Source organism: Carassius auratus, unplaced genomic scaffold (assembly GCF_003368295.1).
Source record: "Carassius auratus strain Wakin unplaced genomic scaffold, ASM336829v1 scaf_tig00016516, whole genome shotgun sequence".
In the NCBI taxonomy this organism is placed as follows: Eukaryota; Metazoa; Chordata; class Actinopteri; order Cypriniformes; family Cyprinidae; genus Carassius; species Carassius auratus.
This window is the reverse complement of record NW_020524683.1, coordinates 21051-47496: the sequence shown is the minus strand read 5'-3', so window position 1 is coordinate 47496 and position 26446 is coordinate 21051. Positions and strand designations below refer to the sequence as shown.

At 35.9% G+C, this 26446-nt stretch overlaps 2 protein-coding genes across 5 annotated transcripts; one reads left to right on the top strand and one right to left on the bottom strand.

The window, feature by feature from the left end:
* The first annotated feature begins 238 nt into the window (after window positions 1-238).
* Window positions 239-15955, top strand: LOC113075234 (catechol O-methyltransferase A). 4 transcript variants are annotated; one of them, XM_026247896.1, is made up of 6 exons: window positions 239-366; window positions 4441-4612; window positions 5828-5945; window positions 7315-7508; window positions 15421-15552; window positions 15672-15955. In XM_026247896.1, exons 1-6 carry the CDS (start codon window positions 347-349, stop codon window positions 15849-15851), a joined length of 816 nt encoding a protein of 271 aa, XP_026103681.1. In that variant the 5' UTR covers window positions 239-346; the 3' UTR covers window positions 15852-15955. The 4 variants fall into 4 exon arrangements, with proteins under 4 accessions (XP_026103681.1, XP_026103683.1, XP_026103682.1 ...); XM_026247898.1 differs by lacking the exon at window positions 239-366 and adding an exon at window positions 2263-2347; XM_026247897.1 differs by lacking the exon at window positions 239-366 and adding an exon at window positions 2394-2640.
* Window positions 15956-16995: 1040 nt separating this feature from the next.
* On the bottom strand, window positions 16996-19630 carry LOC113075232 (activator of basal transcription 1). Its single transcript, XM_026247895.1, has 3 exons — window positions 19023-19630; window positions 18055-18230; window positions 16996-17635 (listed from the first exon to the last, which is right to left on the bottom strand). Exons 1-3 carry the CDS (start codon window positions 19360-19362, stop codon window positions 17255-17257), a joined length of 897 nt encoding a protein of 298 aa, XP_026103680.1. The 5' UTR covers window positions 19363-19630; the 3' UTR covers window positions 16996-17254.
* Window positions 19631-26446: the final 6816 nt, after the last annotated feature.

Sequence of the window (26446 nt, the reverse complement as noted above, 5' to 3'; positions counted from 1 at the left end):
TATCTTGGATTGTCTACTTTGATCACTTGTAACCTTATTAGAGCATTATGTTTTGAATATCCAGCCTGATTTATAATTGCAGTGACAGCATCAATGTGTGTGTGTGTGTGTGTGTGTGTGTGTGTGTGTGTGTGTGTGTGTGTGTGTGTGTGTGTGTGTGTGATGGAGGAGCAGTGGAGCCCCACAGTGAGTCACCGCTCTGGTATGCTCCAGATCCCCTAGCAGTTACTTTAGTCCTGGAAACCCACTGTGTGGGGGTTGCGTCAATGTGCCTTGGGTGCAAATGAATATTTATTTTGTTCCTTTAATAGTTCCCAACACTTTACTTCACCAGGGAAGAACCTGAATGCTGTTAATTAACCAGAGGTTAGTATTTTTTGCATACATGGCTTGACCTTAAAAACAATGCATGTCAGTGGTGAAAATGAAAATGGCAAGTTTGCATATATACAATGCAACCAAAAGAGCATTTGAATTCCATATACTGTAAGGTTACATCTTTTGTTACAAGTATCCATACATTTGGAGGGGGGTGCTATCACCAAGATTGTTATTTTTTATATTTTTTCAATGGCAGTTAATTACTGTGGCCATTGGCAAAGGCAGGCATGTATGTTCGACCTTGTCGTGATTAAGACAGCACTTCTGAAAATGACTCTTTCGGCCACCAGTGGCCACTGTTCAGCAAGGTTAGGTGACTTTACACATGCCATTCTTATTATTACTTGATGACGACTGCATTGTTCTTTAATTAGAAGTAAAGATGTTATTAAGGTCTTATTTATACTGGTGAACAATAATGCAGAGGAGTTAAGTGGCTGATGTAAAGCTAAAGGGCAAACCCATTGACGCATGCTGAAATGTGCTGGATTCATTAGTACATTCACATTTCAAGTGCTTAACATGTTGAGAGTGATACTATTATACAGCATTTAGATGTTCACAGAACCACAACACAGAAGAACAGAGCGCCGGTGCTCACCTGTGGATGCACTGGCTGGAAGCGTCATTATGTTAGTGTGTGTGTGTGTGTGTGTGTGTGTGAGTGTGTGTATGTGTGTGTGTGTTAATGATTTAGATTGGGAGTGACATGTACTAAGGAGAGTGCATTTGGGTTCTATAACCTTTCTCCTTCTCTTTCTCTGTTTTCTTGTAAGCCTCATGTAGAGCTCATGCTATACTTGATGAATCTGTGGTTGTACCAGCCATATAGAAAATTATCTTGAATTTCTAATTTGTATATTGACGTGGTTTTAGAGCGATGTTTCACATTAAACAAAATAGTTTTAAATGTGAATTTTAAGCTGGTTTAAGATGGATGAACAATTAAATATACAATATCAGTCAATATCAATAAATGTTGACTGATTCTGCTTTATAATTGAAACAGCATATATATATATATATATAATAATTTTTGTTTCGACTTTTTACTTATTTAGATAATTAAAATATAAAGCCATTTATATTTTTTCATTGTGATTTTGAGATTCACTAAAGATTAAATTTAATCGTGTTATTAAATTAAACTTTAAGTGAATGTTAGATGATGGTAAAGTGAAGGAAAAGCCCATGTGCCATTAAATATCCAATGTCAGTCAATATCAATAAATACAAAAAATATCCAATATCAGCTGGTAATTGATGCTATTAAAAATAGGCTACTATTTAATTTGTAATATTTTGTCTAAATAATTAAAAATGTAAAGCAAATAAATAGTTATTGTGTGTGTGTGTGTGTGTGTGCGTGTTTGCTGAAGATTACAGTTAATTGTGTTATTATTATTATGTTATTAAATAATATAGTTTTATCATTTAATTATTACATTTAAGTTAATGTTAGATAATTTTAAAGGCCATTAACCAAGGCACCAATAAACATCCAATAGCAGTCTGTATAAATACATTTTTAAAAAGCCTTGAGTGTTGGCTAATACTATATATATATATATATACTATATATAGTATTGTCCCATTATTTTCATAATGTATATCATATGTATATCTTCCTAATCCATTATATGCATTCTGAAATTGTGTGTGTATATGTGTATATATATATATAGTATTGCATTGAGTGTGTTTTCTGCAGGAGACGTGCCATGGTTTATACTACCTCTGTAAGCTGGAAAATGGTGATGCTGAGGCCCCTCTTTTGTCATCATTATCCATGTGTCAGTGTGTGCAAAGGGAGGGGAGGGCAGAAGGAAGAAAGATGGGGAAAACAAAAGAGAGTGAGACAGGAAGGGGGTGTAAGAAAGCGCGAGAAGATTAGAGCATGACTGGCTAAAGGAGGATTAAAAACTCAGCCCAGTTGGCCGAGGCTCAGCTCCTTCTCCTGTCGTGTGTAAGTGCGTGTCTGAGTATTTATGAGTGGAAGTGTGTGCATGCATCTCTCTCGCTTTTTCTCTCTCTTTCTAGCGTGACCTATGGTTGTACATCACTTTCAACACATATCAAGGCAGCCCAGCAGAACAGGTTAAACAGAGCAAATAGAAGAGGGAGGGGAGAGAGATAGAGGTAGAGAGAGAGAGGGGCCAACAAGAAAGACTTTGTCAGAGAAAGGCATAAAGACATCGGAGTAAAAGAGAAAGGGAAGCTCATCTCTCTGTGTGTTTGTGAAGACAGCTGCAAAAGGAAGTAAGATTATGGAAATGTTGTTTGGCATAATATTGCAACAGATTGTTCTTTGTTTGGCTTGTTTGAAATTCAAGGGAACGCATGCATATGTGTTACGTATTATATGATCATTTTTTCTTCCCATAACATGTTGTGTTTATGTAACTTTATGCATGATCCAGCTCTGCATTCACATCAACCAATATTGTTCACACTTCAATATTTATTCATAAGCAAGATGGTGATTGGAATTCGCACATCCCGCACACAGCATGCGCAACGTGTTAATCCGTTGCTTCCGTGATTACAGCACACTTCGGTTTACTAAAGTCCAGCAGCAATCTCTAATTAATCAGTAGACTTAAATATTCATGTGGTAGTAATCAGAACTCAGACTTGCTGAAAGTCCTGAGGTCTCTAGAAGGCCACAAAGTCGATATCAGCATGTGTGGGTGAGCTGTAAAAATGGTCGCTTAAGAGATACACTTCTATCTTTTAAGTCTGTCTGGTTCTTTTGGGGGTTTTCTTTTAAGCTGCATGTCTGAGCGGTGATACCATCTTTAATTAAAGCACGCTCTGACAGCACGCAGGCTCATACTGTCACCGCTGCGTCTCACTATGTTACTCCAGGGGATCGTGCCTGGACTTTTTTATGAGCAGCCCATTGTGTCTGCACAGAATGCCAGATCAGAAGTCCTTATTCTGAGCTTGAATAGAATGTATTAAGATTAGTGTCATTTTGGCAACACTGTAATAATAACTCCTGCATGTGGAGGTATATTGCACACACTTTTCTCTACACTTGAAAAGAAAAAGAACCTTCTTATTAAAGGGATAGTTTGTCAAATAATTATTTCTTCTTGAATTTAAATCATAGTATTTTTTTATTCAGCCAGGATGCATTTAATTCATCAAAGAATCTTGAAAAAAAAGTACACAATTTCAGTTTCCACAAAGATATTAAGCAGCACAACTGTTTTCAACACTGCTAATAAGAAATGTTATTTGAACAGCAAATCAGCATATTAAAATGATTTCTGAAGGTTCATGTGACACTGAAGAGTAATGATGCTGAAAATCACAGGAATTAATTACATTTTAAAATGTATTCAACTAACAAACTGTTATTTAAAATTGTAATGTCATTTAACTTATTTTACTACATTTTTTATAAAATAAAAGCAGCCTTGGTGAGTATGAAGTTCTATAAAAGTTGCAAGATGACGTGATACTAGAGTAGGTAAAGTGTGAAAACTATCAAGGAAAGGGTAAACCGTAAATATTAAGACATAAAAAGTTGACTGTTAAAACACATAAAAAAACTTCTGAAACATAATTCTGCAAGCTATTATATGGTTTACTCTGTTCACGTGAGTGGTATAAATCAGTTGTGGAGATAAAGCTGTGCCATATTTTTTACAGCACAGAATTCTTTTAAACTTTTTATCTTTTCTTTTCTGTGTATTTCATGTGTCATCATGTATGTGTCCATTTTTTGCCAATCTGAATGTTAATGATTATTTGTAACATCTTAAATGACCTTGCAAACACGGTTAGGCGTGTGTTGTAGACATGCTTGTCATGTGATCTTACATCATACTCTGACTGCGAGAGCTGTGGGTATTTACACAGGTCGGGCTGTATGTCATAAACACACAAAAGATAATCAAGAATTTAGGTCTAAAGGTTGTGGTGCTTTAGTAGCTAGGTCAACAATGAAATGAGAGTTAGTTTTGAAGTAAGTCTAACAAAGCCTCCCTTTTTTGGCTGACCTTAGTCATTTATTCTCATTGTGAACGTCTCTCTCTCTGTCTTTCACAGTATGCTGTGGAGTCTGTTGGCCGTGACGGTGGTTTCAGCTGCTGTCCTGTATGTCCTCTATCACTGGCTCATCCCTACAGCTGTGCAGAGCAGCGGCTGGATGGCACTTCTCTGGCACGATGTCATTCATGAGCGGCTCCTTGACATCATGACGGGAACATCGCGACCTCAGGTGACCCTCACTGTCATTCATCGCTCACACATACGCAGAGATGAGATGTTGATGTTCAAAGAAGACAGAGAGTCACTGCTGACAAAAATACTATGCTACTACCATGCTGGCATGTTTTTTGGTCATGTACCATGAAAATACTGTATTTTGGCGAATCTATCCACCTGTAAAGAACATGGCATGGTTATATGATCTGATTGATCTTGAATTATTTTTATACATCTAAAGCTTTGATTATTACAGAGTATTCATCTCATCACTTACACTCTCAATTTCAGTTGTTACCTTCAAGGAAATGATTTAGAAAACCTTGGGCAAGTAAAACAGTGTACCAGATGTCATTTGTGCTAACTGCTGTTAGAATATTAAATGGTGAGACTTGAATATGAGTAGGTGTAGATAAATATGCACATTAATTGTACACATGTATGTGTGTGTGTGTGTGTATGTTGAAGTATAACATAGATGAGCTTTAGATCGTTTACATTGCTCGTATGCATATTTGTTTTTGTTGTTTTTATGATGTTGTTGTGGTATATGTCATTGTTTGTGGTATATAGTGAAGCCAAAGACAAATTTCCACTATAACAGCAACTATCTATTTCTCAATGTATTTATTATTAAACATCACATTTATTATAACTTTTTTTCATTAAGAAAATGACACCTATTTTTATATTTACAATTAATAATTTACATTTATTATACAAAGTGAGTACAGGGAGGAATATAAGAAATAGTGAACACATCAAAGGAGTTTTTACTGTATTTTTTTTTCGGTCCATTAAGTTATTTATTCAATAATATATTATTATTGTATTGTTACATTATTTTCATCATAATTAAGAACATTTGTATTAGTCAAGAAATTCTTTATGATGATTACTTTTTTTTTGTACTTTATGTCCAAAAGAAATTATTTGAAGAACATTGGTGTATATAAATACCACGCTACATGCATAAGATAATCTTTCATTATCATTGTATATATTAAAATACCACAGTATTACCTTCTTACATCTGTACCACGGTAAAGCCAAAGTAAATTCTTTATGATTAAACAGGATTTTTCAATAGCAGAAACCCAATAAAACTTCTTTTGAAAGCCAGAGTAATTAAGGTCCTCCTGTTATGTCTTTTATTTTTTGATTATTGTTCTCTGGCGATGCTTTGTTAAAGAACACTGTTGATCATGGCTGATTTCTGTGAATGCAGCGCATGCTGAAAGCCGTTCAGAAGAATGCTACAAAAGGAGACCCTCAGAGCGTCATCTCAGCCATCGACTATTACTGTCGACACAAAGAATGGGCCATGAACGTGGGCGATGATAAAGGTAGCAGCCTGTATTCCCTCACCTCCTTCTCTGCTCCCTTACTAATTTTCTTACCATTTGCTTGATATTTTTTTGCTTCTATTATCTCTGTATCTCTCTTCTCTGCTCTTGAGTAAATGGCTTTGGGGCTGCTCATAGCTGGCTGCTCTGAATGAGAAGTGATGGCAGTCTCCTGTCTGTGGGTCAATATGCTCTCTGCATGGCTGCACACATGCATACTATAGTTGCATATACAAGTGTGCACAATGTACAGCCAATGTACAGCCACAATCAACCACTGTAGGTGCACTGATGCATTATGGGACTGAGGATGGATTAATTTCAGAAGTGTTCCCAGAATGATCAGTTTTATACAGTATACAAAGTGATATTTTGATTGTTGATAGTTGAGACATTAAAGGAACATGTCAGTGATTTACATTTTAGGGAAACTGACTTAATATATCCACTAAAAATCACCATAACACTGGGGGATTTAAAGACACCGAGCAAAAACACTGCAAAATTTATTTTCTTGTAAAAAAAAGTATTTTTTCCCCCAGTACAAACATTTACTTGAGAGGCAAAATTACTTTATATAAAACTATATTATATTTTATTTTTAGTACATCAAGTTAAACTAAACGAAAATGAGAAATGTTGTTTTATAAATCAAATTTTGAAAAAGTTATATATATATATAAAGTTTTTTATATTTTATTTCAGTTAAAGTTTATTTTATCTCAACAATGATCAATGATTCTTCAATGGTTCATTATTATTTAACAGCGATAAAATGGGACAAGAAAAATATCTGGCAATTGGTAAAGAAAAATAAACTTAATTCAAAAGAAAAACAAGAATATTTTTCTTATTCCACACTGAACAAACAAAATTGGCATAGAAGCAATTTGTACTCAGAAATTTAAACCAAACTTCAATTTATTTTGTATTCTTTTTTTCACAAACTTAAAAAATAAATCTTGTGCATTGGCATAAATGTTTTTAAGCCAAAACTTACTTAAAAAAAAAGACTATATAGACTGATATTTTGTAAATCGTGTTGAATGTAATTTTGCTTCTCAAGTAAATATATCTTGATTTAAGAATGTTTAGACATTTACTGATCTTTTTAATTAGATATTTTATCTAATGCTAATTTTAGCTAATGTTTTCTAATGCAGTGACATTCAGTGAGCCTCTATAAGACACCAAACAATGAACATCAGTCTGATCTTGTCCCTATTAGCAGCTCAATGTCATGTGATGAATAAACGATAGTGCTAATGGGGAAGAAAGGCTCTAATGATATTTCGATGATATCATTAGCCACTTCATTGATTAGTTTCCTCAGTTATCCTCTGGTTGAGCACTGTGTGTCTCTCTGAAGGGCTCATACTGGATTCAGTGTTGATGGAGGTAAACCCCAGCACGGTTCTGGAGCTCGGCACGTACTGCGGCTACTCCACCGTTCGGATCGCTCGACTGATGTCCCCTGGCTCCAAACTCATTACAGTTGAATTCAACCCAGCCTTTGCTGAAGTTGCTCGTCAGATCATCGCCTACGCGGGCCTTCAGGACAAGGTGAGAAAAAGAGCTGGTATGCATTAGTTCCACTGAGAAAAAAAATGGTGTAGTCGTTGAAACAATTTTCACTAATTAAAATAAATGTGACATTTTTAAGCAGGGACGGACTGGGAATAAAAAAAACGGCCCTGGACTTTGACTAAACCCGGCCCAAAGCAATCGGCGTGCGGAAACTTGACAACAGTCTGTCTGCGCCATCTTTGTGTACTGTTGATTTAAACACTCAACTTAAACACTCTGTGTACTGTCAGGTATTTTGTCTTCTTCTGAGGGTGGTTTGACAAAAAAAAAAAAAAATGACTTGGGGCACTTAAAAGTCATTTAAAGTTGAGCTGGAGTGAGTGTCTTTCTCTGCTCTTGGTCTAAGCTCAACCTAAATAAACAAATTATGAAATGGATAAAAAAAAAACAGGTTTTATTCCAAGATAGCATGGAATAGATTATATAATATGATGTTATAACACAAAAATACACCATTACAAATTTAACTTCTGTATTCAAAATCTTCAAAGTTTGTAAGCATTAACTGTAACGTTACCAACATTTTTAAAAGTAAAAGCACAAAATATTTCTTAATATTAGCTACTGCATGTGGCATTTTACAGCTTACTGTATTTTCCGGACTATAAGTCACACTTTTTTTTCATAGTTTGGCTGGTCCTGCGACGCATAGTCTGGTGCGACTTATTTGTAAAAATTTATTTAACATGAACCGAGAGAAATTAACCAAGAGAAAACATTACCGTTTACAGCGGCGAATGGTGCGTATGTGGTGGGTGGTGGGCCGTCCTGGAGTACCGGCTGTTCTCCAGATCACACAGATGGCCAGTCCGCCCCTGTTCGTGGATGTTTCGACGTGGAAAGGAGTTCGGATTGGAAATATTGGTATTTTATTTGTTAACAACATGCATTTCGTACCTTAAAATCAGTAAATTTTATGAAATTAGAGCACAAAGCCAATAGAGTTCAGAGCGTGAATCATTTGAACCAGTTTGGGAGTTCGGAGCGGGATCACAAATCATTTGATTCAGTTCGGGAGTTCGTAGCGGGTTGCGAATCATTTGAGTCAGTTTGGGGATCGCGAATCATTTGAATCAGTTTGGTAGTTCATAGCGGGATCGCGAATCATTTGAGTCAGTTTGAAGAAGCGCGAATCATTTGAGTCATTATGGGAGTTTGATACGGGATCACGAATCAATTGAGTCAGTTAGGGAGTTCGGAGCGGGTTCGCAAATCATTTGAGTCAGTTTGGGGAAGCGCGAATCATTTGAATCAGTTCTGGAGTTCGTAGCGGGTTCGCGAATCATTTGAGTCAGTTTGGGAGTTCAAATGGAGTGATGCAGATCAGCAGACCTGATTTTGCGGGACAATGAGGGACACCAGGGAGAAAAATTATCAGTGGTGGACGAAGTACACAAATCAAGTACTTGAGTAAAAGTACATATACGTAAATAAAATATTACTCCAGTAAAAGTAAAAGTACTCCTTTTTCAATTTTACTCAAGTGAAAGTACAAAAGTACTAAATTTTTTATGTACTTAAGTAAAAAAGTACTGAAAGATAGATGTTTGCAATTTTATATAGGCTAATTTAATTTTATATTAGCACATTTGTTTTATTTTTTTAATAATCCTACTGCTCAAAATACCTGGGATTTTTTCCAAAATAACCACTATATGGAGTCAAGATATATTTTTGTTGTTGATATGGACTACACTGATGAGAGTAATGTTAACTGTGAAGCTTACACTGTGATGTACCTGAGAGAAAACAGAGATGACCATCTGATTTTCACCAGTAAGAACAAAGTATTTTAAAGTTTGTTGTTTTACAGAACATCACAGTTATATATGACATGATAATAAGGCCTGAAGATTTTAAGGAAAATATAATTCTATTTTCATAATGATTTTTTCCTTCTCAAACCTTGTCTGGGGTGTAAAAACACCCCTGGCCAAACGGGGTGCATCTCTTCCCCTCTTTGATAATTACTGTAGTTACCATGTTCTGAACATCACATCCTTTCTTTTCTCACCAGATGTAATCTATCTATATATATATATATATATATATATATATATATTAGGGGTGTCCATGGTTAACCGGTTAACCGATTAACCGTTAAAAATCGTGTAACCGAGTGAAAAATTTTGCTCGGTTAAGTGACGTCAATGGCGTGCATTGAATTTAGTTGTAATACATTTTTGCACCACCAGAGACCGCCAGAGCGCTCCCAGACATTTGTAATGTCCACAAGAAGAAGTCATTTTTCTAATGTGAGCGGGCTAATACCAGGCGGCAAGGAAGTCGACGGGAAGTTGAAGTCGGCTGGGGGCTGCCATCTTTTAGCAGAACTTCACTTACGTTAGCATTCCCATTGACTCCCATTCATTTTGGCGACACTTTGACAGCGAATAACTTTACATCTGAGGCGTTTAAAGACTCCGTTTGTCCATTATTTATTTCTAAAGATACACGACAATGTATAAAAGGCTCCATTACCTTCTATGTTACATTATGGCCCCGTATAAACAGTTTTTGTAAAAAATAGGCTAACGATTGCGTCATAACCACTCGTCTCTCTATCGCATTACCGTACAGACAGGAGGAGAAGCTCGCAGGCAATTAACTTAATATGGCATACTGGCGTTACATTTTAAAATACTATACAAAATAATTAATCAGAAAACTTACTCCTGCTCACTCACGACAAAGAACTCCCCGCTCAAGCTCGCCATCTCTGCAAGATTAACGATGGCAGTTTACACGCACAGCTACTAGAAGATTTACATCTGTCAGACAGGTTGCTGATGTCGTCAAGCTTCGTTTGAGTCTGCGCGTCAGAAACGGAAGTGCTAAAAAACGCTAAAAATGGGCTTCATTTGTCTCAATTGAGTTCTAGTGGGGTCTCTGTGTCCATTTCTTTTACTGTCTATGGCTAATACGAGTGACGGGGCAAAATGCAAGTATTGCAATACAGTGCGTAGATACAAGTACAACCTCGTTGTTGTAATCTCAACAGCCAACACCCGGGCATCATTAGGCCGGTCAGGACACACTGGATGCGTGGCGAAAGCATCTCAGCTGCGTGGCGTGTCTGTTTTTAATTCGGTTCCCATGTTAACAGGTTAGAGCTTGCCGACTGCCTGCGTGAGACGCGCGGCCCAGGCGCGGCTCGACGCGTGCATGCTAGAAATAGAACCGACGCCTTGTTGGAAGCGTTTCCAGGCAAAGTATAATAGGAAAATATGTTTATATGTCATTTTGTACAAAAATACATATTAATTCATGACATTTTGATATTTGAAAGTCTATAGGTTGACATAAATTCAGATATAAATGTAATTTAAATAAATAAATAATTATCGATTTTCAAATATTGTACGTGTCAAACATAGTCATAGCCTTAGCGAGGCGGCCGCGGAGTCTGCTTGTTACCTTTTGCCTTATACATTTTAGGCTTATTCTCAAATTCAGATTGTGTTAATGGGCGGCATTATTAGGCAGTTTTAATAGGACAATTTGACCGGAGAGATTACATTTTTTCGGACATTCCTTTTTTTTCGGCCAATGTCCGGAAATTACTATGGTTATGGTTACTATGGCACACTATGGTTAACCGAGTATTAACCGCTAAGGGCCTCGGTTAACGGTTAATGAAAAACTTGAGAACGTGCAGCCCTAATATATATATATATATATATATATATATATAGAGAGAGAGAGAGAGAGAGAGAGAGAGAGAGGTGGTTGAATAACGTCCTTTATTAACGTCCTTAATAACAATGGATGAAAATTTTAGAGCTCTACTGATGATTAAGTCTGGAGTGTGTCCACCTTTGTGTGTGGGTCCATGTACATGTGCTGAATCGACAAGTAAAAAAAAGCCTCAAGTCCAAATATTCATTTATCACCAATTAACTGTTTGACAAACACTTCCTGCTTCGATGTCTGAATTTAAAAGAATCTCAAACATGCTACGATGTCCCGATCTGAATCAACCGAGTCGCGACCATTCTCCGAAGTGGCGATCTGAATCAACCGAGTCGCGAACAGGCTCCGAAGTGCCGATCTGAATCAACCTAGTCGCGAACAGGCTCCGAAGTGCCGATCTGAATCAACCGAGTCGCGAACAGGCTCCGAAGTGCCGATCTGAATCAACCGAGTCGCGAACAGGCTCCGAAGTGCCGAGCTGAATCAACCGAGTCGCGAACAGGCTCCGAAGAGCCGATCTGAATCAACCGAGTCGCGAACATGCTCCGAAGTGCCGATCTGAATCAACCGAGTCGCGAACATGTTCCGAAGTGCCGATCTGAATCAACCGAGTCGCGAACAGGCTCCGAAGTCCCGTTCTGAATCAACCGAGTCGCGAACAGGCTCCGAAGTGCCGATCTGAATCAACGGAGTCGCGAACAGGCTCCGAAGTCCCGATCTGGATCAACCGAGTCGCGAACAGGCTCCGAATTACCGATCTGAAAACTTCGACCAAAGAATGTAAAAAAAATAAATAACTCAATTTCTCTAATAACTCTACAAATCTATGAAAGACTCAGATCACGTGTCTACAAATATATCGCTATAGTAAAAGAAGTAATAAGAGGAGTGAAGTTTCCATTCTGCTGTGTTTGGTCCTCACGCGCGTCTGAGGCTCCGCGGCGCGTCTCCGCCCCTCACACGCGCATTTACAGCGCTAAATTAATCATCTTTGCTAATTATTATACATTTACTTCATTGTCAGCTCCAGGTACTTCATTTATTATTGTTCATTGAACTGTTTGAAACAAAAAAGGTTGTATTTCAGTAATAATTCTAAATTATCAAAATAAAATATATAAAATAATGGTTTCTATTTTAATATCCTTTAAAATATAATCTATTTCTGTGATGTGCGCTGTATTTTCAGCATCATTCCTCCAGTCTTCAGTGTCACATGATCTTTAGAAATCATGAAAATATGATGATTTATTATTAGAACTATTAATAGTTGTGCTACCAAATATTATTTTGTAATCTGTGATCTGTGAAAGTGTTTTAAAGTTTGTGGTTTTACAGAACATCACAGTTATATATGACATGATAATAAGGCCTGAAGTTAGGAAGAACATTTTAAGGAAAATATAATTATATTTTCATAATGATTTTTTTCCTTCTCAAACCTTGTCTGTGGTGTAAAAACACCCCTGGCCAAACGGGGTGCATCTCTTCCCCTCTTTGATAATTACTAGTTACTATATTCTGAACATCACATCCTTTCTTTTGTCGCTAGATGTAATCTATATACATATATATATATATATATATATATATATATATATATATATATATATATATATATATATATATATATATATATAGGTGGTTGAATAAAAATATTTGGACATTATTTATAAAAATTACCTCAAGTTAGCACCAGCAAGCTTGTTAGCTAGACATTTAGCATCAGCTACAATATTTACTTATTTTCAGTACTGTTATGAATAAACATGTCTGTCTAACGTTGTCTAGTTAATCCAAACAATATACATATGTATAAGGTTACTGTTAATACACAATATAAAAACAGATGTCATGGTAGCATTTTAATAAAACTGTTAATATTACGATAGCGGGGAATTTGGACATGCATGAGTTATTTTATTTAATCTGTGTTAGTTTAAGGTTATTTTATTTTATTTTTTAACCTAAAACACAGAGACGCTGATTGATGTGTCTGCATGTCAGCATTTCAGTGGGCTTAAACATCACTCTTTACAGCGGATTTAGTTCCCAAACAACTGACAATTTTGACCTAAATATGATTTTCAGTTACAATAATTAATCCTAAATTTCGACATTAATAATTTAGCAACATCAGACACACCCGCTCACAAGATCTCCCGGTTCTTACTTCTGTAGACTCGCACTTAACGGTTCATTTGAATCAGTGAGTGGTCGACTCCAGAACAGCTGCAATCGGATCATTCTAATTCGTAAACGAATCGTTTGGTGCGATTCGCGATCCGATTAAAGTTTATTTTGAAAAGACTCAGTTCGTTCATGATGAATCAGACACCGCTTCTGCGTGTCGGAGCACGTGATATATTATAGGGAGTAACGATATGTTTTATGAAATGTAGTGAAGTTAAAAGTACTATCTTATGCTTTGGAATGTAGTGAAGTAAAAGTAAAAGTTACTCAAAATAAAACTACTCCAGTAAAGTACAGATACTTGAAAAATGTACTTAAGTATAGTAACGAAGTAAAGCTACTCCTTTACTGTCCACCACTGAAAATTATTATTATACTAGGTGAATAAATATTGTTTTTTTAATTAGATATCTTTTTGCAGTGATGTTAACATGTTTTAAATTGCTAAAAGGCTTTATAAAAATGTTAATGACGGCTCTGATCGGCACCGTGAACGTCACTAATATTTAACAGTAATATCAGTAAAAAATTATTTTAACAGCATCTGTCTATTCAATCCAAATAATTAAGTGAAAATAATAATCCAATCCCTACAAAGCACATTTCCGAATAAGCACATAAATTCCATTAGGAAAGACGAGAAAGATTAAATGCGTTCTTACCGGATTCAGTGCATCTTGAATTTATATTTTTTTGTCTGATCTGGCAGCTTCGAGTAGGGCCTTCTCATTCATTATGTGTCTGTAGAACTCCTGGCAGGTGTAGCTGTAGTTCACTTTCACCAGGAGTTCACTTTTTATGAGGTCCACAGTTGCACAGTTGCAGTCTTACATCCCCCTCACCTCCATGCGAGATGGTGAAACATCGGTGGCATACACTGCAATCTCCTTTCTTAGGGTCACCTGTAACTGGTTTTAACCATGTATATTTTGTCTCCCATTCCTTATTAAACGAACAAAGACGCTTTTTCTTCTGGGGAGCTCCGGATAGATCAATTGTTCTGTTGAGGTTTTTTTTTTTTTCAGTGTTTATTTTCCCGCTCTGGCTAGCCGCTAGAACCAATAATAACGGCTGCGCTGCGCATGTTCAGTGTTTTCTTATTAACATTTTTTTTAATTGTAGAATTGTAATTTAAAGGAAGATGAAATAAAATGACAAAGACAAAATTAAAATGCTGGACACTGCTTATGACTTGCGGGATGTGGGACAAAGCTTCAAATTTCAGGACTGTCACAAAATGCAGGACAGGTGGTCACCCTAAGTTCAAAGTGGGTTCGCGAATCATTTGAGTCAGTTCGAGAGTTCGTAGCGGGTTCGCGAATCATTTGAGTCTGTTCGGGAGTTCAAAGTGGGTTCGCGAATCATTTGAATCAGTTCAGGAGTTCAAAGTGGGTTTGCGAATCATTTGAATCAGTTCAGGAGTTCGTAGCGGGGAGTACCGGCCGTTCTGTGATTCTCCAGATCAAATAGATGGCCAGTCCGCCCCTGTTTTTAAGTAGAAAGACTGAAATGTTATTTTCTTGCAAAATATAGTCAAAAAAATTTGTATTAAAAACTTGCAGCAATTTGCATCAATCTACCATTGAATTGTATTTTATATATATATATATATATATATATATATATATATATATATATATATATATATATATATATATATATATATATATATATAATCATAAAAATCTAATATTATCTGATTGAAAGTTGATAGGATGATACATTTATGGCTAATATTTCTTCTGGTTCATTCCTCAAATTTGTCATGAAAGAACATCTCATATATTGTCATTTAAAAAAATGAAAAAAGCTAGTTATTTAAAATATTATTTGTGTACTACATATGTACTTTTCCACACGTTTTGAGCAAACTTCATTTACACTTTACACTTAATTGTAAGGGGCTCCAAAGTCACAAAAATAGATAAAACTGAATACAGTTGCTTAGGACTAAATAAGTATTTTAAAGGTAACAACACTTTCTTTGTTCTGTTTTTCAAAGGTTACTCTAGTGGAGGGATCCTCTGGTGATTTAATCCCCAAAATGAAGGAACGATTTGGGATAAAATACTTTGATTTCGTGTTTCTGGACCACTGGAAAGATAGTTATGCACCAGATACTAAACTTCTTGAGGTAGGAAGGCAAAGGTTAAGTACACACACAAACACACAGAGTATTGCTTACGTTAACCCCTCAAGAAATGGTTCTAACGTATGAAAAATTACAACCATATTTATTTTATAATATTGTAGGACTGTGGTCTACTGAAAAAAGGCACTGTCCTGTTGGCCGACAATGTCATTTGTCCTGGAGCCCCGGAATACTTGAAATATGTGAGGAACAGCCCACGCTATGAAAGCCGATACTACAAGTCCAACCTGGAGTACACCAAAGCAGAAGATGGCCTGGAGAAATCGGTCTTCTTAGGATGAGAAAGAATGAACGAATAATAATGTAAATCAGGAACGGCCAAGGGAAAAAGAACATTGACATTGTATTGTTTGATGAAGCTAAGAAATACAATCGCTTAAAAATTCATGTTGTTTTCCTAATCTAAAAATTCACAATGTATTTTTTTTTTTTTTGGCAGTATTTTTTCTTGTTTTTCCATTACAAATATTTTTAATTAAGATACATTTACTTAGAAGCAAAATGACAGGAAATATTTAGTCCTATTTTCAGAAAAATGTATACAAATTTAGTTTTTGCTTAAAATAAGAAATGACTGGCAATGTTAATAACACTTTTTTTATTTTTACATATAATTATGACAAATTTTTCAGAAAACAAGACTTAAAGGTACATTTTGTAAGATATTTGCAGCAAAATATCCCAAAACCACTAGGCTAGTGTTATATATTTTGTCCAGCTGATTACTAACAATATCTCTAATGTTTTCAACTACTTGTAAATCATGAGAAAATCCCCATTTTAAACGGTAACATGGGGCAGTGCAGTCCCCTGTCAATGACGTGGTTACCCTTTGTTTACTGACGTAGAAACCACATGACAACAGTGTCTTGGACCAATGCGGAAGTAGCGTCACGAGTCCCGACAAACTTAAACTAAAAAGAGATGCCGATCTCGCTTGTGTTTTACTCGACAGGTGAGTTGTTTTGATTCGTATCTTTTGAATATCGTTGAAAATCGAAAATCCCTGATTTATCTTTCCGTCTGATTGATGGCCGTCAGCGGTTGGGTAGAAGACAACAAATACCATCATTCAAATATACTTCTTAGCGTCATCAAACCACGGGATTGTTATTGTTTGGGTAGTGCGCCCTCTAGTGGCAGGTCCTACAACCTGTACCTTTAAGTCAGTTTTATTCCAAGTAAACATCTTGTTTTAGAATTTATAGATTTTTCCCGGAAAACGAGAAAAAAATAATACTTAAGAAGTCTTTATATTGGTATTGTATTAATTAAATAAAATACAATTTGAATTTCAATACTACACAGGACAATTTTATTAATATGATAATAACATTAATCAATAATTTGAATCCCAAAAACTCACCCAATGGCAGCTTCTAGGTTCAAACGACAAAGTCATTAAAGAATTAGAAGAAACAGGCATGGGGTAGACTTAGAGAACTATTTAATGAATGAACAATGCATTACGCTTTCAGAAGATGTTAAGCCTCTTTTCATGGGAAAATAGATAGAAATAGAAGTAGCGTTGTGCAGTGTTTTTATTCTGAATGTATGAAACGGTCAATCAGAACAATCTACATGAGGTTTACATAAGTTCTGTGTCGATTGTGTCGATATGTCGAAAGATTGTATGTTGAAAAGCTTGTACAGAAATACAAAAAATAAGCGATTCCCCAAAACATCAGTCCTGAGCCTTTCTACTACTGAAGATCTTGGCCAGGAGGGAAACATTTGACTGAGCTTTGTCCTGGATGGTTTTGCTCTTCTCTTGTGCCTTCTGGAGGTTCTTCTTGGACAAGCCTTTGTTCTTAAAGCGTTTCAGGTGGATCTCTTCTTCTGTAGGTCGCTGTTTGTAGTCCCACGTCTTTTCCTCTATGACCTCTCCCTTCTTCTCCTTCTTCTTCCTTAGGCTCTCAAGCCTCTGGCTCTTTTCCACACTAGCCAGGTAGAAGTTAGTCTCCTTCTTGGCCTGGGAGATTTCTGTTCTCATACGCTGATGATACACAGTTTGCTCGTAAGCCAATCGTTCGCTGAGATGGCACCACTGGAACCTGTGCAGGTACTTAATAAAAAAGAGAGAGAAAAAGTAACTATACAGCTTTATACATGATGAGTTTTACATCATTTAGGCAGGTACTAAAAAAATTGGGGGATTGGTCATATTTTAAAATGTTTTTGAAAGAAATCTCTTCTGCTCACCAAGGCTGCATTTATTTGATGAAAAATACAGTAAAAACAGTAATATTGTGAAATATTTAAATTTAAAACAATTATTTTTAAAAATGTAATTTATTCCTGTGATCAAAGCTGAATTTTCAGCATCATAACTCCAGTCTTCAGTGTCACATGATCATTTAGAAATCATTCTTATATTCACTTTTAATCAATTTAATTCATCCTTGCTGAATAAGTGTTCAATTCTTATATTATATTTAATTTGCTGACCCCAGATTTCAATAGTAGTGTATCTGTATAATGTACCTTCATGGACCACAGGTCACTGCTGAAGCGGCTCCTCTTCTTGTTGGCCATTGGTGTGTTGTGCAGACTGGCTGCGACTCTTTTAGCGATGCGCTTGTCTCTGAACTCCACCCAGCCCTCCGTGAAACTGGATGAATTGCTTCCTGCTTTCTTTTTCTTCCTTTTCACACAGCGATCTAGAAGAGAGTCACAAAAAATATGTATATGGGAAGTTGATCAAACATGAAAACATGCACAAGGTATAATTTTGGGGGGGATTTTCAGCATCATTACTCCACTCTTCAGTGTCACATGATTGAGAAATCAGTGTAATAATATGTTGATTTGGTGCTCAGTTATTATCAATTATAACTATACCTCAATTATTAATAATGGTCTTTAATATTATAAATGATGCAAAACAGGTTTTGCTGCTTATTCTTCTGTGTTATGATACTTCTTTACAGGATTCTTTGATGAAGAGAGAGAATTTTATTTAAAACAGAAATCTTTTAATGTCATGTCAATGCATGCCTGCTGGTCAAAAGCTTATTTACCCCAAACCTTTGAGCTGCTTGTGCATCCCGGTTTCAACAACATTAAGCAGCACAACTGTTCCACATCCATAATAAATAAGAAACGTTTCTTGAGCTGCAAAAATTAAGGATCATGTGACACTGCAGACTTTAGTAATGACGCAGAAAATTTAGATTGGCATCACAGGAATAAATTGCATTTTAAAATATAATAAAACAATTCAAAATTACCGTTTACTGTAATAACGAAAAAAAAAATGTAGCATTGGAAAGAGTAAGAGACTTAATCTGTTAAATGTTAGTCTGCTTCAATTTATTACTTTATGAAGTAGACACATATATATATAGGTGACCCCAGAGCTAATGGACATCGACTATATATATATATATATATATATAATTAAATGTAATGTTTATTCCAATAATATAAACAAAACAGGACTGTAGTTTTACCTTCAGGCTGAAGGAAGATCCTCCCGATCTCTCCGTACACACTCAGCATAGTCCGCATGTGTTTTGGTCTCATCCTCGGAGGAATGTGTCCCAAATACACGATACCAGGGATACATTTTTTGCCCTTCGGTTTCTCAGAGTCATCTTCTTCATTTACATCCAGATCAAGAGCTTCACCATCAGCACTGTCATCTTCACAGTTCATCTCCTGCTCAGCATCGCCTGCATTATCCTCCTGCTTCTCATCTTCCTCTCGTTTAGAGTCATTCAACTCTTCTTCATCGACCATGGGTTGTGTTTCTAGGTCTGCTGTAACTTCATTCTTCTCCGGAAGAGCCATAATTAGATGTGACCGCTATCAGAGACCGAAAAGTTCACTCTGCGGCGATCCACTCACGTTACTCTTTAAAGCAGTTACCGCAAAACACTTTCATTTCATGTGATTCTTACTTTGTAAGAGTGAACAGTATATTTCCATGTAAAATATTATCTTCATCCATAAAGTTATATGTCCATTCCAAGATGTTTGGGGGGAAATTCTTGAAACAAATCGACTCCTTCAACACATGTGGCACGGCGAGTGGCTCTGACGTCAAAAGCAAGCGTCAAGAAAACAGCCCCGGAATTTCTTAAAGAGACAGAACTCTTCATAACGCGCTCTAACATTCATTGTATAATATGATAGAATTATTTTTGTTATAGGCTTAATGTACCAAATTTTATTAGGATAACATTATATCATATTATAACCCTGTCTGAATTTAATATATGTCAGATAATGATATAGGAATTTGACAATTATTTAAAGCATTTAAATTACTAAAGTAGTATTCATACTGAACATTAGAGGGCGACAAAACACAAGGAAATATTTGAACCCGGGCAATTTGAGCAGTCTCGCGATTAAAACATAACCCACATCTTTAAGCACACACTGCAGGATGTTATATACCGCTAGTACTTAGAAGTCCTCATAAAAGCCAGTTATGTATTGCAACACAACTGTAACACATTACATTTCTTTAACTAGATAAAAAGCTCAAGACAATCTTAAAGGGGTCATCCGATGCCACATGCACTTTTACAAGTTGTTTGAGCTGAAATGTGTGTTGGCAGTGTGCGTACACAACCACCCTATAATGATAAAAATCCACCCAGTGTTTTTTTTTTTTAATCTAATAAAATCTTTAAAACTTTCTCAAATCTAGCAGATCTCAGAAGCTTGTCCTTGGGACTTCACAAAAACAGGCCACTCCCACCATAGTTTGATTGACAGTCACATTTGGCTATGTACCTACAGAAGAATTGAGTATAAGGTTTTTAAATTAATCTTTGTAAATCGTTTTTCCTAATAATGTGCTAATTAGCAATTTTTATGATGAATGTGGTAAAAGGAAACAGTCCCTCAGAGAGTGGTTTGGAAGAAAGGGGCGGGGACAGCAAAGCTCATTAACATTTAAAGGAAAATGCTACAAAATGGCTTGCTCTGAAAATAGCTGTTTTTGACCGAAAAAAAAGGTATTTTTACATTACCATTGAGAAATTTTAACCAAATTATGTTACAGACTTTTAATTAAGACACTAAAGAATCATATCAACCCGTGGAAAATTTGCATCTGATGACCCTTTTAATATCGGCTTGAGAAAAAAGACCAGAGAGTTTGACGTTTCTGCTCTTAAAAGCTTGATGTTTGTTTCAATATGTTTTTAACATTGAAGTAGTTTGAGGTTCTGAAGGTGATCATGCAAACATGTAACTGTGGGTTGGGATCAACTGAAACAATAGCTATAAAATATAATGCATTTAATGGTATCATTACTGCTGGAACGTGTAAATGTTTCCTACCGAAAAAAGTAATTTTTTTATGAGCCTCAGTTTATGAAGAAAAAAACAGCAAGAGGTCTTCTCTACTAATTTATCTTTCCACCACTGCAATCTTCAAACAAATCATCAAAAATGAATTATGGCATAGCTGGTAAAAATAAAGAGCTTTTAAATAATAGCAATATGAAAACAGAGGGACGTTTAGAAGCATTCAAATAAAGTAAAGACGCACCCGTCCACCATTATCCCAGGAGTGTGTTCCTCTCAGCAGGATCCCTCTCTTGTATTCATGGCCATGTGCCCATCACATGTGGGTTCCTGCATTATTGAAGAGGATGACTTGGGTTTACAGAGAGCTCTGCAGCAGTTCTGGCTCTGGCACATCTGTCTATTCAAATTTAACCCCAAACACCAGGGCAACAGGCTCAAGGGATTCATCTGAAATGGCATCATCACTAAGGCAAGGAAGACACCATCTCCTCCTTAAATCAGACACCTCCTGTGCACGAGCTTCACCTTAAAATGTATGTTAGATGGAAACGTTATTCATTATGATCAAGTTTGTAGATTCACTAAATTTTAAATATTATTTAAAAAAACCACTGCAGTTCAGTTGGTGACAGTTCAACAGGAAATCAATTGAAAGCATCCAGTCATCTCATTCCACTGAAGTGAATGTTACATTTAACAGTATATATTGTAATAAATATTTGAGAAATTATTGTATCTGATTGTGTGAGTCTATGCAGAGTGACAGCCAATGTAAAAAGAACAAATTAAATAAGCAGATGAACACATAACAACAAAGTTAAAGAGGGTAAACTTTATCGTTCAGCTGAACTGTGCACGTACTGTATGTTTTAAACATGTTGGCTCCCTTATATGTTCTTACTCTGCCCATGTATTAAAGGGATGGTTCACTTTCAAATTAAATTTTGGTATGTTTTAGCTTACCTCAAGGGCATCCAAGATGTAGGTTTCTTTGTTTCCACAGTAGTTTCCATTTTGATATTTTTAGGTCAAACCGTTCTTGTCTGTGACTCTCATAATGCAGGTCTATGGTCACCACCTCAAAGAGCATGCACAGAGGAGTCCAAATTAAACAATTCTGTAATCTCTGGGTAGAGTTTGCAGCCACATTATCGAGCCATTGCACATGGAAATGGTCACTAACAGATATGGGGAAGTAGAATAACAGAGGAGATGTGATTGAATAACCTAATTTGACATTTTTTAAATAAATGTGATTTTATAAGACGACTCACCTTCATGGTCCATTTGGGTCCTTGCTATATGAAACAGCCTTTTAGGATCACATTTGCAAGTGTTTGTTTTATGCAAAAGGTGACTGACAACTAAAGACATGTTTCTGACAGTTCACTGTCCACCAAATTTATACGCACACTAAACGGCCCATGGTTCACAATGGTGTGGATACATTGCGACAAGCAAAAAAGCAACACAGCAATGCAGCTTAACAAAGAAAACTTCAGCCAATGTTATTCGCAGCTCAAACCCCCAGTGCATTTGTTTGATACATAATATATATGCAAGAAAAGTCCCTGTTTCTGATGTATAACCAGGAATCATGCAAAATAAAATAAAAGTTGTATTACAATTTGTAAAAACTATTTCATTTTGTAAATTATCCTTTTCTAATGGGCCTATCTTCTGATCTGTATTGTCTACCATGTCTTGTTAATATACCAAAACCACAAAGAAACCAAAGCAGACCTAATGGAAAGCACATTTAATAGAAAGACTAGGAGAGTTTAATGAAATGTGATTGCAAGCTATGACTTTGTTACTAAAAGCTTCAAACAGCATCCATAATTACAGCAAGAACCATAGAGAGTAAAACACAGAGCCATCTGTCTTGGCCCCTGTGACAACACTAGTTAGTCACAGACACGCGCATGCACGCACACACACACAGTAATCAAAGCACACAGTGCATTTAACATACCTCAAGTTACACTGACCTTCCAAACACAAACTTACTCTTTAGTTGCAAACAAAAAAACAAATGTGGACACTAACAACATCACCAAACAAACTCTCCAGTACCTGAGGGGCTCTGTATGTTAATGATTTATTTGCACATTTTAAATATTGATCAGTTGGTGGGGGGGGGGGGGGGTGCAAGTGTGCAATTGAACAGCAGGAGGTTCTCTTCGCTCTGAGATAAATGCAAAATATGCCCTGACATGAGGTTTTATCTCAGTGTGAGTCAAACACATGCTTTAAAAGGCTTCAGTTCCCAAACACTCTCTGCATTTTGAATGGGCACAAATAATGTACTGGTATACTAGTCTAGTTGTCAAATGCAGCATGATCACATGCAGTGGTCAGTGGTTAATAACCTGCAGGTTGCAGCTGGTCAAGCTTGTGGCATTCATCTATTTGTCAGCATTGGTCTGTGTTTTATTTAAAGTTTTTTACAAACGCTAAGACACATTTCTCAATAAAGTCACTTTTTCAAAACTCTTCACACAGTTCTCCTAACTATCTTTCAACTTGACACAGCAGTTCATTTCACATTCAAAATGCACTACAACTACCAAAACACTTTGTTAATTTTTACATAACACCAGCAAAAGTTTTCACAAAACAACCACAATTCATCATTTATAACATAACATAACCTAACCTAAAAACACAAACAACAGGTAGCATTATACAGTGTTTTCTTTTATAAAATCTCTCAGCAAACAAGAGTGATACTATCTACTGTTTAAAATTCACATTCACACGTCACATTTCTTTCTTATTCGGCTTTGTACTGTGATAGGATTTGAACTTAAGTTTAGCAGTTTTGAAAACATTAAGTAAATGTGCAAATTGGCTTAGTACAAAAAGTATTGGTGGTGTTTGTATTTTGATGTCATTTGATTTTGTCAATGAATGCATTTTGTGCCAAAAGCAATGATAAATAATCCACAGTTTATCCCACATAGACTAATGTTATGCTCGATGTGGGAAGAGTTTTAAAAAAGTGACATTAATATTGATAAATGTGTCCTAGTATCCTAATGTGAAAATGATTACATTTAAAATTGTCTCCACAAAAGCCAATGCTATGTTCAATTTGTGAAATGAAAATTAATTCGACACATTCACTTCTGATAGATCACTCTAAACTGAAATGTAGACGTGCATTTTCTGTAAAGCTGCTTTGAAACAATGTGTATTGTGAAAAGCGCTATACAAGTAAATTTGAATTTAATTAAATCTATCATCACATAAATGAGTGATTACAGTTGGAAAGATGACCAACAAAAAAATGGTATTTCTAAAAATTATGCCCCTTACCTGTCCCTAAACACAACTACTGCCACCCTCCCCCCACCTTGTCATGGCCAATGCCAGCCCTTCCGGAAACTCCCATTACTGTTCTGCAAAGACCTACACTTGGCTCTTCAGACTCTGTTCAGAGAGATGAGGGTGAAGGTCTTGAGTCCTACATTGAACTTGGTTATTCAGATATTCAAGCCACACTAAAAAATGTATACATTTTAAAATAAATGGCATCTGCAAATAAATGCTGCTCGAGTTTACTCAGAAGTACTTTCTTGTTCTTTTCTGTTAACTTGCGTTCACTTGGGTGAGTTTCAGTGGATGTATGAAGTCAGTTCTCTTCAAGTTCACAGCAAAGGTGTCGTTCATTACAAAACATTTGATTTGAAATCTTATATCAATTGTTTTAATAATTTATAACACTATTTATTATTTGGGGAAATGTACAACAACTTGAAAAGTGTGTTTGTACTATGTTTCTATGAAGTGTGTTTGTACTATGATTTTTAATCGCAGTAAACCGTAAACGGCTGCTTTCGTGTTAAGCGGGTGGTTCTAGGTCATGGAACATCCCTCTTGAGTTTATGCAACTTTAATATCTTCAGACCCTGCACAGTTTCCCTATTGCACTAAAAATATAACACTGGAGTTACTTATGCATGAACACATATGCTGATCTCTACTTTAACCCTTTAACTTGAGCATTTTTGCTATTTTGTTCAAATTAAAGGTTCTTTTTCATAATTTCTTTGGTCGTATAAAATTTAATTTCCCATCTGTTGTCTCTAAATGATATGTTATAGGCAATGTTAATAAGCTCAAATTTATATTTAGTAAGATGATAAACAGCAAGATGCCATTTAGCAGATGTTTTTTTTTTCTTCTAAATGGATTTACAGTGAATTTATTACAGTTGACAACCTCCCTAAAACAACCTGAAGTTACAAGTGTTTTTGTTGTCACAAAACAAGCCCATGTGGCTCCCTCCGATCACCATCAGAGGGCTCCGTCACCTGAGTACTGATTATTCTCCAGACTTCAATTCCCACAACCCCATGCATGGGACTGATCACCAGCACACCTGCACCTCATTCTCGGGACTTTTTAAGCAGCTCTCAATCTCTCAATCGTTGTGAGGTCTTGTTTTGCTGTGGCTAACATTTCTAAGCGTACACTACTGTGCATTGATCTCTTGTGTATGACCCTGGACTGTATTGACTTGTTTGATTGTCTGCCTGCCTTTGTGACTCTGCCTCATTGTACTAAATACTAGCTGCATAGTTTGCTTCCTGCAATGGCTGTTTACCTAAACCAAAGAATGAATATCAAATAATTTCTAATTTCTATTATTTTTTTTTCATAGAATTGTATAAGCATCAAATTATATCCAGAGTTTTGACCTGCATTCTGTATATCTCTTCAAAATTCAGTTGTTTGTGCAGGTGTGCAGGGAGAGAAAGGAACCAAGACGGGGGAGCCTATTAATCTGGCACATATGTAATTATGCCAAATATTATTTACTTACATAATGTGTAGAAGTATAGCAGATGTTTACTGAATAAATGATTCAATAATTTTATGCTATCCTACAGCAGGATCTTATTTGATTATTACAAGATTATTATTTGATCCATGTATTGTTTCCAAATAAAGACAGATTTTACTTTATGAATATCTTCTGACAAAGATTAAACCAATAAACTCTAAATGTAGACTTTTATGTTTCTTGCAAATTATGAAATTAATTATATTACAAAATACAATTCACATATAAATATGAAATATTACAAATAATTATAATGCCGCACATAACATGAATGTTCTGTTGAGACAGATTGTTTTCATGCAGTGAATGGATCAATGACATTATTTTTTTATTATTATTAATTTATTTTGGTCTGCATTTATACATTTATTTAAAAAAATGAAATAAACAGTCAATATAATATAATATAATATGCATTCAAATGTTATGTAGACATGCTTATACATGCTTTAAACTAGACTTCAATAGGTTTTTCTGAGCTAATCAAAACGCCAAAAAACAAATGTTAGTCTACCGAAGCTTCATTCCCCCTTTTAGGACAAAGTAGCCTGCATGCACTTTTCACAAATGTGACTCATTCTAACAGCGGACTGTGCTCGGGGTAACCAGCCGAATAAATATTAAAAAAAAGTACAGTAAAATGATAAAAATAAAGAGCAACACACCCAAACAGAGTATGGGGGCTATGGACCAGCACAAAATGCATGACAGCATACGCATACATGAGGTGGAGAGAGAGAGAGAGAGAGAGAGAGA

Bases quoted from the DNA above. Each gene is read 5' to 3' on its own strand.
- LOC113075234 (XM_026247896.1), top strand. From the start codon at position 347: ATGCTGTTAATTAACCAGAG. The intron at 4,613-5,827 runs GTGACCCTCACT...CTGTGAATGCAG, and splicing joins CGGGAACATCGCGACCTCAG to CGCATGCTGAAAGCCGTTCA. The intron at 5,946-7,314 runs GTAGCAGCCTGT...GTCTCTCTGAAG, and splicing joins GAACGTGGGCGATGATAAAG to GGCTCATACTGGATTCAGTG.
- LOC113075232 (XM_026247895.1), bottom strand. From the start codon at position 19,362: ATGGCTCTTCCGGAGAAGAATGAAGTTACAGCAGACCTAGAAACACAA. The intron at 18,231-19,022 runs GTAAAACTACAG...ACTCTCTTCTAG, and splicing joins GATCTTCCTTCAGCCTGAAG to ATCGCTGTGTGAAAAGGAAG. The intron at 17,636-18,054 runs GTACATTATACA...TTTTTTATTAAG, and splicing joins GTGACCTGTGGTCCATGAAG to TACCTGCACAGGTTCCAGTG.